The sequence below is a fragment of the Sinocyclocheilus rhinocerous genome, unplaced genomic scaffold (assembly GCF_001515625.1).
Source record: "Sinocyclocheilus rhinocerous isolate Xijiao unplaced genomic scaffold, SAMN03320098_v1.1 scaffold988, whole genome shotgun sequence".
Lineage (NCBI taxonomy): Eukaryota > Metazoa > Chordata > Actinopteri > Cypriniformes > Cyprinidae > Sinocyclocheilus > Sinocyclocheilus rhinocerous.
In genome coordinates, this window is record NW_015650363.1 from 441409 (window position 1) to 454438 (window position 13030).

Genomic DNA, 13030 nt, shown 5'->3' on the forward strand with positions numbered 1-13030 from the left:
CACATTCTCCCTCTTGTTCGCCGTTGTCGTTAACAGTTCTGTCTAATACGGATAGAACGGTTAAACAAAGGAATTTAAATGTATACAAAAAGTCTTATAACGATTGCTTTTATATTATTAGTAATACAAAGGCAAACATTATAATACTTTCTTGTTTGCTGTCAGCATTCAGCAAATACACATTTATATAATTTAAACAAATCTTTGAATGTCTAATAAACATCTAATTTCAAAAACCTTGCAAACTTAGTCGGATCCAGTTGTGAGATATTGTGAAGTGTGCATTTGTATCCTGCATCATCGCGTGCTCTCTGCGTGAAGGTCGGTCTGTGCGAATTGAATGTGGACAGGAGGAGAGTTCAGCTTCACTGGAGATGCGCGATCGAGCAGTTCGGATATGAGAGTCAGTCCCATGATGTCTGCCGTGAGGGCTGCTAGTGGTCAGCTTGTTTTTTATTTACACTCAAAAAGCGCATTTATGTAGAGATTTTAAAGGGGTCATATGATGTTGCTAAAAATAACATTATTTTGTGTATTTGGTGTAATGAAATGTGTTTATGTGGTTTAAGGTTAAAAAAACACATTATTTTCCACATACTGTACATTATTGTTTCTCCTCTATGCCCGCCTTTCTGAAACTCGCCGTTTTTTTACAAAGCTCATCGGTCTGAAAAGCGACGTGTGCTCTGATTGGCCAGCTATCCAGTGCGTTGTGATTGGCCGAATACCTCAAGCTTGTGACAGAAATGCTACGCCCCTTACCATTGTGTGATGCCCTGTCCGGCCGTAGCGACGAGACAAAACATTAAAACCCATTATAAACGAGGCATTTGTTGCATCCAGTGGGGACATAATTACGGACTATAATGACTTATACTGTCTTTTTAGGCATTGCGTTGCATCGCGCCGCGTAAACATAAAACGTTAGAACGAGCCGTTTTAGGTAGGCGTGGTTAACTCTTAACTTTTATAAAGAATATCTCTTTAGATTTGATACTTTAGTCTTTGCAACTTTACAGATCTTTTTTATGCACCAAGAGCTTGTAACACTTCAAAGAGAAAGGACAAATTGAAATCGCATCATATGACCCCTTTAAATATTTATTTATTTGTGAAAAATACTGTCATCTAAAGTATGTTTATTTAACACATTTATTTTTAAAATAATTTTTAAAATGATTTCAAATTTCTTAAATATTAATTAAAATAAATAAAATTATATCGGTTTTATATCGGCCACCCTGATTTTCAAAGTTATCGCATCTGCTGTCAAAAAACCAATATCGGTCGACCACTAATATATAAATATATATATATATCATATCATATATCATAATGTGTAATCTATCTAAGTGAATTACGAAGTTTTGCAATTGTTATTGTCCACTGCTTCATAACTAAGAACTGTTGGCCAGCAGCTCTTTGTTTTGAGGGATATGATTCTTTATGATTCTCTAATCTATGTTTGTTACAGTGTCCATGTGCAGCAGTGTGAGCCCGTACTATGAGGTGATGCGCATGGAGAGACGTCTGCGGGAAGGAGCGTCCAGTGGGCTTGTGACAACCACATGTGACGACTCCGCTTCGTCCACGGTGAAAGCCCATCCGGCGATCCACAGCTTACGCCTCCTTTCTTTGCGTGAACATTTGGGCGGCGTTATGCAAATCTTCCCACATCGTGACGTAGACATGTGGGGGCGTGTTAGAACGAGCCGTTTTAGGTAGGCGTGGTTGACTCTTAACTTTTATAAAGAATATCTCTTTAGATTTGATACTTTAGTCTTTGCAACTTTACAGATCTTTTTTATGCACCAAGAGCTTGTAACACTTCAAAGAGAAAGGACAAATTGAAATCGCATCATATGACCCCTTTAAATATTTATTTATTTGTGAAAAATACTGTCATCTAAAGTATGTTTATTTAACACATTTATTTTTAAAATAATTTTTAAAATGATTTCAAAGTTCTTAAATATTAATTAAAATAAATAAAATTATATCGGTTTTATATCGGCCACCCTGATTTTCAAAGTTATCGCATCTGCTGTCAAAAAACCAATATCGGTCGACCACTAATATATAAATATATATATATATCATATCATATATCATAATGTGTAATCTAATACAGTGAATTACGAAGTTTTGCAATTGTTATTGTCCACTGCTTCATAACTAAGAACTGTTGGCCAGCAGCTCTTTGTTTTGAGGGATATGATTCTTTATGATTCTCTAATCTATGTTTGTTACAGTGTCCATGTGCAGCAGTGTGAGCCCGTACTATGAGGTGATGCGCATGGAGAGACGTCTGCGGTCAGCCTCTGAGGGTGCAGGAGGACCCAGACTTCACCTCAACCTCAGGGATCCTCACTGCATGGAGGGCAACACTTTATACAAGCAGAGAACCAGTTCCTCATCTTCCAAACTGGGCAGCATGGTAAGTGTAATGCCATTCCATTGCTCAAGCTCGCATTTTCAAAACACATGACTGTCTTGTAAAGCCATTGATGTAGACCAGGGGTGGTGAACTCCGGTCCTGGAGAGCCGCAGCCCTGCAGAGTTCAGCTCCAACCCTAATGAAAACTCACCTGCCTGTAGCTTCCTAGTAACCGTTCAGACCTTGATTAGCTTGTTCAGGTGTGTTTGATTAGGGTTGAAGCAAAACTCTGCAGGGCTGCAGCTCTCCAGGACCGACGTTCGCCACCCCTGATGTAAACTCTCACTGCGTCTTTCAGAGGGATTAAATTCCCTCCCAGCGATATAATCGCAGTGCTTAATTAAACACACAAATCCTCTCACACCATTTTACCAAGCAGGGCCATGGGTCACTTTCCCTCTGTAGAAGATTCCAGTGCCTGAACATGTAGAGTGCCTAAAATTTTTTATTAAACCCCAAAGTTATGTTGTTTTGCAGAATTGTATCTTCAAAGGGATTGTTGAAATTTCAATAATTTTTTTCATTTTTTCATTTCAAACCTGTACAACTTCCCTTTTCTTTGGAACACAAACTAGAGTTATTATAGAGAAAAAACATAAATATAAAAACGAATTCATAAAAAAACAAATTCAGTAAAATAACAGTGACACAAATAAAGTATTTTTGAATCATGTACTGGTTGCTCGTTATGATGCATTTTCAGTGAATGCAGACTGAGGCTTTCAAGCTTCAAAAAGACACGAAAGGAGATGAACACAGCTATTGTATGACTTCAGAATTCTTGTAATATATTGCATATATACAGTATATGCTAAATGCACATATATATGTGTATAATAATAGCCCCAGTACTCATTAACATTCATTAGGGGTGTGCCATATTATACCGTCCACGATAATACCGGTATAAATTTTTACATGATAAAAAAGTGTCATATCGCGATATCAATGATATAGCGATGCAATGACGTTTGGCGCATTTATGTTCCCTAGCGCGCACAACAACACCATAAACCCAATAGGTGTGTTCGACTTGAAGCAGCGCTACGCAGACTGATCGGTGTATGACGTCAAAGTATCGCGAGAGCGGTTCTAGAGCATATTCGAGCGCACACTTACCGTCAAAAATAGGTGAGGCACATATCTTTAGCGAAGCAGTGCGGAGAGCCGCTTCTGAAACGTGCCGCGGCGCCGCTGGTGTAAACACAAGCATTTACTAGAGTGGCCGCGTCGGAGCCATAACGCGCCGCAGATGCGTGCAGTGTAAATTAGGGGTAAATAAGTTGTAAGTCACCGATCGGTCTGCTTCAAGTTGAACACACAGCTGCTGCTGCCACCTTATGACAATAGATTTACACTTCGAATTAGGTAGTTTGTCATCGATGACAGTAGCTCATTGGAAAAGGATGGAAAATGCCCTTCATTTCGTTTGCACTAATAAATGCTGCTGCCTGCCAGCTGCAATCACCAATAAAACGTTGTTCCATGGTTTTTTTTTTTTATATGTCATCATAAATATCGTTATCTCAAATATTCTTGAAATATCGTGATATCATTTTGAGGCTATATCACCCACCCCTAACATGCATTATATTGAAAAGGGTGGACAAGATATTCTTCAAAAATTCACACTTTTGTATTCCACAGAATCAAGAAAGTCCAACGACTAATTAAATAGAGAGCAGTTGTGTGTATTCAAGAGGTTTCAACTGATTGTAGTATAAATACACCTTTACTTAGAAGGTCCAGATTCAGTATTGTGGCAGAACCTAGACCTGAAGAAAAAAGTACAATCAAATCTACTCTGAAAAGTAATTCAAAAGCCCAAAGCAGGTGAAAGATATAAGAACATTTCCAAGTCATTAAATATATGCCGTGGAATGCAGTTAAATCAATAATTACGAAATGGAAAAGTATGGCACTGCTGTGAATCAACCTAGAACAGTCTGTCCTCAAAAACTGAGCTACTGTGCGAGAAGCAGTTTTGTGTGATGAAACTTCAGTAATATCTAGTTCTCAACATAAAACAGTTTGAGCCTTTTTGTTCTGCAAGTATTTATTAAAGCCACCATCTGTTTATTAAAAGCTGACTACAGAAAAATACTGTCCTTCAATCTCTCCACAAGACCTCACAATGAACCTGTGGATTATGTGTAATAACAGGAGCACTGTTCACAGCAGGCCATTTGAAGTCCAACAGTGATTGTGTTGAAGTTTGTTAAAGGCGGTGGAGCACAAGCAGTTCTTTAATTCCTGTAGTGGTGTTTTCAGTGAGAACAAATATATACAGTATATATATATAATATATACAGTGCTAACTGTTAGAATCATAAATTACTACCAAAGGCTTCAGATATACAAAGACGGTGCACTCATATTACCATGAATGGGACGAAATGCAATGTGCATTATGGTGTAACAAATACCGCCTTCTAAATAAGAGAGCCAGTTGCCAATTGGTAGTCATGACATCACTGCAGCTGCCATTAGAAGCTCTGGTCGCCATAGAAACAGTTTTTGTCCTGAGACCCGCACTTGGGACTGACTGCATATGCACATTGGCTGGGCCAACCTGAAATATAAGCTTTTTATAACACTATCTGAGCATAAGAAGCAGCATTTACAGTTTATATCAAATTTTGTTGATTATTTGAAATATTTTTTTTAACTGAATGTGGCAAGCAGTTTTTGAGATTTCCATATTTCCCCATTCAAGTCGATAGGACACCCAAAATAGCTGCCTGGAGGCATTGCTAATATGGCTGCCAAGTGAACAGACTTTCCTTGAAAGGGACTTTGGTACTGCACACTTTCAGCATGCTAAAACACTTTCAAATATTTAAAAAGGGTCTCTATTTAAATGTACCAATGCTGAAAATATATAGTCGACCTAACAGGATAGTAACAAGATAGTCAACCATACTAACCCATCCCTATATTCACTAGTAGCTTGCTGCTTGAAAATTTACACTGATTTGAAAACAGCTAAACTACTGTCCCACTACTGATAAATGTACACTATTATTCAAAAGTTTGGGGCTGTTAAGATTTTGTAATGGTTTTAAAAGAAGTCTCTTATGCCCACCAAGACTGCATTTATTTGATCGAAAATACATAAAACAAAAATATTGTGAAATATTATTACAACTTAAAATAACTGTTCTATTTTAATATTTTTTTTTCTATTTTAATATATTGTAATTTATTCCTGTGAAGCAAAGCTGAATTTTCAGCAGCCATTACACCAGTCTTCAGTGTCACATGATCCTTCAGAGGTCATTCTAATATATTAATTTGGTGATCAAGAAATGTTCCTTAAATTATCAATGTTTCTAAAGTTGTGCTGCTTAATATTTTGTGGAAACCGTAATACAGGATTCTTTGATGAATAAAAAGTTCAAAAGAACAGCATTTATTTGAAGTAGAAATCTTTTGTAACATTATAAATGTCACTTTTGAATCATTTAATGCATTCTTGCTGAATAAAACTATAATTTCCTTCAAGGAAAACAAACCTTATTGACCCCAAACTTTTGAATGGTAGTATAAAGTTAGTAGTGACTATTTTTAGCTGGTGCCAGTCATTGGTGTTGTAGGGCTGACAGATAAAGAATTAAGCTTGAGTGAGATTTTACACCGTATAGACAAAACCCTTACAGGAAAACAATTAGTAATGTAAAACAATGGCTAATACTTTTGGCTAGTTCCTACAAAGTTATAAAGGCTTTGTTTGGTTTCTGAATAATGTAGCCTGCACCTGCACAGCTTGAGGCCAAAGTAATTGCTCTTGTTTTCCAGCGTAGCAGAGGAAAACGCCACATCCTGTGTTATTGTTCTTTAATGCTCGCTAAGGTGCCACTGCTAATTTGTCATCAAGTCATGTGCCATGCTAAATTTGTGAGTGAGAGTTACCTTTACTGTAGCTGGGCTGACCTGGCCTTTCCATTTACATTATCCTGTTTGGCAGTTGTTCTTGGATGAGGCTACATCCTGAAGGCAGCGTGTCTGAGCAGGTTTGTCAACAGAAATCGGAAATCTTAGGAAACATGCTGTATTTTTTGGGTGACTTTGAGGATCCAGAATCTTGTATTCTTGAAGCTGTGCCAGATAAAGATAAATTTATATGTGAGCCTTCATTTTAATTGCCGGATGAAACAGATTTGTCGAAGGAAAATCCTCTTCTACGGAGCAGTCGTTCTGCAGTCAAGTTCAGAGAAAGGGCAACATTTTGTGTTGTGCAAGCTGCACGGAACAATGAACATTGTTATCCGTGATGTCCGATTTGCGAATAAAAGAGTCGGTTCTTAATGAATTAGTCTCAAACATGTCCCAAATTCAAAAGTTGTTTGTATGAATTGGTCTAATAACTGACTCGCTTACTGAAGCGTGAGTCATTTTCAAAATGAACTTAAGCATGAAAAACAGTGATATTTATTTTAAAATGTTTTTTGAAAAAGAAATATATATATATACTATATAAATAAATAAATAAATAAATATATGTATATATATGTATATGTGTATATGTGTATATATGTATATGTGTGTGTATACATGTGTGTGTGTATATATATATATATATATATATTTATACTAATTTGTTTTCTGAATGTTCCATTTTAAAAGCCAGTTGCTACCTACTCAGTTTTGTTTTAAGCCCTCTTAAAAAAGATTTGTGAGTGTGTGGATTCTGTTTTAAAGTTTTAGCAGATTTTTCTAAGCTGAGTCTGTAATCACCAAAGAATGTAAATGCTCATTAACATACTTTTTATGGGGATTACTCATATAACTTTATGTAAACACAAAGACAGGCAGGAAAAGGGAAGTATTCCATTGTCACAGTGAGAAATTGTGGTCTTCTCACTTCTCTCAGGGGAAGCACGCCAGTTACTGCTCTCTGTGTTCTTCAAACATTCACATTTGAGGAACTACAGTAGTTTCCCATTTCTGTTATCTTTGGCCAACACGCTTGTAAATCACATAAGTGTCATTTGGTGATTTTGTTTTGCTTTTTGCTGCTTCATTTGCATCAAGATGGTTCTTGCTTGATACAGCCTAATTGTTTTTAGCTTGCAATCAACCTTCATATTGTAGAGCAGGAGACTTTGTTCTTGCCGATGAATGAAACATTTGGCAGCAGCTAGTTAGCTAAATGTGCCTAAAGGGCCTGAGTTTCACTTATGAGAAAGCTGCTTTATTGAATCAGGCCTTATTTTGCTCAATATGTTTTGGCCTAGACTTGAAATTAGCCGGTATTTTATTTAATTGAGGTTGTCTCTGCAATGTTATTGAAACCTGTACAAACCAAATTTGCTAAAAATTACATTCAACAGTGTTATTAAATTATTGTTCTTAAATATTATTTTAGGTAAGCGTTCGAGGATGACAAAGGCAATCTAAATGTAAAGATGAAATGAGATTAATTGAGCTGTGTTGGCTATACTAATAAAAAAAATTAAATAAAAAAATAAGATGGCGAGATTTTCTATTTTAAACCATTTAATAAACTTGTGCTGTATCTTGCAACCAATAACTTTTGTTGTGTGTCATAAACTAACACATGTCCCTTGCTGCTCATGTGCGAAAAATGGGTTTGAATCTATCCCATGTCATGTCTCAGTTTTTACCATTTCTCCCTAACATTACTTCAATATCTCACTACTGTACCAAGAGGCTAAAGATGTTCTTAACGTCTTGCAATGGACTTTAAGTGCGGGTGCCCTGAGTTAAGCTCTGGCCATTTCCTAATCCATTGGATACATTAGTGCAAATGTTTTCTGACCCCTCATAAGAATTTCTGGTAGCAGCACAGATTAATTCTGAATGTGTCTGAGGTTGTATCCTTGCATAACCTGCTTACGTGTAACCTGTTCGATTGCCTTCTCAAATAGTGTTTGTGTTTATTTACTCACAGAGTTATTTAAAAAAAAATTTTTTTTAAGTGATTTCTGAAATACGAAGGGAGGAAAAGTTGTTTACATTGGCATTGAACTGTTTTGTCCTTTTTGTCGAAGGGCCGCAGGATATTTCGTTAATAAGTAAAGCATGTTTTCTCCTGACACTGACATGAAAAGATCAGAAAAATCAATCTGAACATCGGGAGATGGAGAGTGAGTCACACCAAATGTCAGCTCTCTGTTACCTTCTCAATCCCTCAGAAATAAACTCATGAGGAAAAAAAGACTATCTTTTCATCGCCTCTTTTTTGACCTTGTTGATTGAGACAGTTTGCATGCTTATGCACAAAACCAACCTGTGTTTGGCAATTTATGTTCACAAAGACATTTATGAATCATGACACTGGTCTTCTTTAATATATCTAAATAAGCTGTCTGAACAGGTCACTGAATAAGGCCATTCACTTCATCAATATTACATTCATACTGAGATTGTAACAGTAGTGGCGTCGTAATATTTCACAGAGGTAAAGGCCAGGCCGTTTCATATCCTGAGAGTCTTAATTAGGTGCCCAGTGACCCTTTAATTTCTAGCAAAGTCAAAGTTAAGGCATTTTTCTGTTCTGATGCACTATCCACTACTTTGCTGCTCGGTCTTGCTTAATTAGCCACAGAGCTGTGCTTTTCCTCTTTAATAGGACATAATAGCGGGCGGCTCTTTTGCCTTTTTGCCTTTTACATGCACTTTTAAATAGAATTAGCTTGAAATACTCCATATTAGAGCTTTTTCTGAGTCTGGTTTGTGTGCTAGAATAAACGACCCTGTTTTATTATTATTAGTAGTATTTTTAAAAATTTTTTTTTTACTTTAGCTTTCAATCTTAAGGTGTTTTTTCATGCTGGGCACAAGATGGCAGTGTGACACTTTGGTTTGAGCAATATACAGGTTTTCTGCTTCCTGAGTGCACAGTGGATTTTTTAATTTTTTTGTGTTGTTTAGTTGAATGTGTGGAAAGGTTGCTCTGGAGGAGTCTTTGAGTCAAATTAAATCCTCTTTTGTCATCTTGCTTTAATAAAGAGACCATGACACAGCTGGAGGTTTGGGCTGAATTTAAGAAAGTCATTAGTCACTTAACTGCAAAGTAGAGACTTTACATTGGATTCTAAATATGTCATAACTAGTAAAATATCAATCTTGTATGGATACCAGGTCTTAACAGTAAGGACATATCTTTTTCCTATTGGCCTGATCATAACATATTTACTGATCCTCCTTTTTACCAGTTTTGCTTCACAAACAAATGATTAATGTAGAGCATTGCGTTAGCAGCGCAAAAGGTCGTGGGTTCGATTCCCAGGGAACACACATACTGGTAAAAAATGTATAGCCTGAATGCACTAAGTCGCTTTGGATAAAAGCGTCTGCTAAATGCATAAATTATTACATTTAAATTATTATAAACTATGTACTTTAACATTTTTAAAATCATGAATAATACATTAAAATAAATGTATAATACATTTATATATTTAGATGTGAAACTACATAACCCCATTTGTTGGTGAATTATGGCATGGAATTTAAAATGGACCCAGAGCCATATTCATGGAGCTCTCCTTAGCAAAAATGTTTTATTTTGGCCCTTGCATGATAGTTTTTCTCCCTTTTCCAGGATGTTTTGAATAACCTTGGCTCATCTGAGTTGGATGAGGATGACCTGATGCTGGATCTTGACCTCTCTGATGACCAGCGACCTCAACACGGTATGTTTTTACCAGACTACAGTTGCTCTCTTCTCTTTGCTTCAGACTCTTCAACATGTATTGTGGTGTTTATCTCTCATTCATATTCATGCTGTTAAATCTCTGAATATCTTGTTATAGTAATTACATATCCTTATAATAGCTGCATCGCTTGAAGAAATGATTTTTGCCGTAGATAAAAAAAGATGAGACCTTATTCCCCCCAGCTTTAGCTGAAGAAGACATGGGCAAGTCTTCAGATTTTAATACCTTGTAAAATATTACACCATAAAGTTATGCACGCATACAATTATGAATTAGTCATGTCATCTTAAATTTCCAAATGTTCTGATATTTGGGGAGGAGTTACATCAGCACATGTGACGCTGCACGTTAACATGCACCACAGGCAAAGTCTCTAGACAGATAAACACCACGAATGTTATTGCTGATATTTACTAAAGAAGTTATTTTTTTTTTTTTAAATTTCGCAAGAGAAATAAATATCGCAGCGCCTGTGCTCAAAATCATTTTGGCATGAACTACTCCTAAATCAGGGTTTTGCTTCAGGACCCAGATTACACATTGGACAATTTGGCGACCCAACAATGTACAAAATTTTGTTTGTTGTACAAAAATGTTTTAAAAATATAAATGAACACCTCATTTCAAGGAAATAAAGAAATTTAAATCTTGTTTTCACCCAGAAGCTTTTTTTTTCTTTAATTTGCTGTTACAGCCTCACGGGAGGATTCCAGTCAATCCCTTGCATCATGCCTCAACCTGCTGCCCTCACCCCTGGAGGCCTCCACCGACAGGACCCCTGGAAGAGAGCCCAAGGAGATCCCCCTCAGGTATTTTTTCCTCACTGCAGCTTCTCTGCATACTCTTAATTTCACAGATGCACTGTGAACATGAATGTTTCGACAGGGGAGATAATGTTACATGCCCACTTTATTGACTCAGTAATGGTGTGTACCTGTTGTTACAAGCCACACAGTGATCACCCAATTGTTTCTTGAACTGAATAGATTTGCAGAGCTCAACAATAAGGATTTTTCTGCTAGCCCAGTCAGACTTGTAGTTCAGATTGTTACTTGCCTGCCAACATTTTTACTTGTTGCACTACAAGAAAATGGATATTAGAAATATATATATATTTTAAAGAAATTAGTACTTTTATTCAGCAAGGATGCAGTAGTGCATTCATCAAAAGTGACTGTAAAGGCATTTACAATGTTATAAAAATATATATTTCAAATAAATTCTTTTCTTTTGAACTTTCTATTCATCAAAAAAGTATCACCGTTTCCACAAAAATATTAAGCAGCAGAATTGTTTTCATCATTGATAATAATAAGAAATATTATAAAATATAGCACCAGATCATCATATTAGAATGATTTCTGAAGGATCATGTGAAGGCTGAAGGCTGGAGTAATGGCTGTTGAAAAATCACCTTTGCCATTACAGGAATAAATTACATTTTAAAATGTATTCAAATAGAAAACAATTATTTAAAATTGTAATAATATTTTGCAAAATTTCTGTATTTTTGATCAAATAAATGCAGTCTTGGTGAGCATATGAGAATGTTCGAAAACATCTTAAAGGGGTCATATGATGTTGCTAAAAAGAACATTATTTTGTGTATTTGGTGTAATGAAATGTGTTTATGCGGTTTAAGGTTCAAAAAACACATACTGTACATTATTGTTTCTCCTCTATGCCCCGCCTTTCTGAAACGCGTCGATTTTTACAAAGCTCATCGGTCTGAAAAGCAAGGTGTGCTCTATCTTCAAAAATTAGTCGGCACTGCAGTGCAGAGACATTATAAAATTCATATTTGTTCTAAGTCATCTCTTTTATAAAATCATTTAAGTTCTTAATAAAGATAATAATTCCTAAAATGTCTTAATTTTTTTTTTTTGGTCCATACACCAAATATCATCTTTTGTGTTCCACAGTAGAAAGAATGTCATTCAAGTGATCTGTGCTTCAGTTTATTACATATGTTAAAGGGTTAGTTCACCCAAAAATGAAAATTAGCCTGTGTTTTACTCGCCCTCGGAGCATCCTAGATATATATATGACTTTCTTCTTTCAGACGAATCCAATCTGAGTTATAGTAAAAATTGTCCTGGCTCCTCCAAGCCTTTCAATGGGGGTAAGCGGGTGTTTGTTGTCAACAGTTCAGAAGACGTGAAATAAAGTGTGCGCATCTGTAATAAAACGTCCCTCACACGGCTCCGCGGCATGAATAAAGGCCTTCTGTAGCAAATCCATGCGTTTTCGTAAGAAAAATATCCATATTTCAAACGTAATAAACACTTTTCTCTCACTTCCGGTATTCTGTCATATGCGAAAGGCTTTCCAGCGGATGACGTAGGATGTCGGCATTGCGTGATTAGTGACGTGCGTGGAGAGAGAACAAAACAAAACACCGGTCATGAATTATAGAAGCACGAAACGAGGATTTGTAAAGAAAAATGTCAGAGGATTTTGATATAAGCCAAGGGGAAACTGGTTTTCCTTTGCTAAAGTAAATAAACTTTGCTTCCTTTGCTCCTGCATTTCTCAGAGGCGTGTGCACGACGCCTACGTTGTCCACCTGAACGTCTTCCGTGTACCACAGTCAGCGGAAGTGAGATAAAAAGTGTTTATTACGTTTGAAATATGGATATTTATCTTACAAAAACGCTATATGCAATGGAAAGCTATGAAATATTTATAAATGAACATTTAATAGCATTTAAAATAACATTTAATGTATAAAACTGGAAATTTTGGCTGAAAGTTTGAAAAGAAAATAACATTTAGGGTGCTTTCAGACTTGGTTCGCTTGCCTGGTCTGATACAGTCTATGGTCCGAACCCGAGTTCGATTGCTCCCCCCTCCCCCTGCCCCCGCTGGACTGCGTTCATATTATTTTATTTGGGTCCGAACCGCGGTT

General features: G+C 36.4%; 2 protein-coding genes across 10 annotated transcripts in view; both read left to right on the forward strand.

Annotated features, from left to right (window-relative positions):
• The window catches only part of LOC107711814 (serine-rich coiled-coil domain-containing protein 1-like), a 7863-nt gene extending 5688 nt beyond the window's left edge, over positions 1 to 2175 (forward strand). Inside the window, exons 3-4 of the mRNA XM_016516861.1 lie at positions 1475 to 1570; positions 2144 to 2175. Of these exons, the coding sequence (XP_016372347.1) occupies positions 1475 to 1570; positions 2144 to 2175 (128 nt within the window). The remainder of the gene's footprint in view (positions 1 to 1474; positions 1571 to 2143) is intronic.
• A 79-nt stretch (positions 2176 to 2254) lies between these two features.
• Positions 2255 to 13030, forward strand: part of LOC107711860 (serine-rich coiled-coil domain-containing protein 1-like) — a 77814-nt gene continuing 67038 nt past the window's right edge. For all 9 annotated transcript variants that reach the window (XM_016516919.1, XM_016516921.1, XM_016516920.1 and 6 more), the window contains exons 1-3: positions 2255 to 2437; positions 10008 to 10098; positions 10817 to 10931. In XM_016516919.1, the coding sequence (XP_016372405.1) occupies positions 2258 to 2437; positions 10008 to 10098; positions 10817 to 10931 (386 nt within the window). In that variant the 5' untranslated portion in view covers positions 2255 to 2257. The remainder of the gene's footprint in view (positions 2438 to 10007; positions 10099 to 10816; positions 10932 to 13030) is intronic.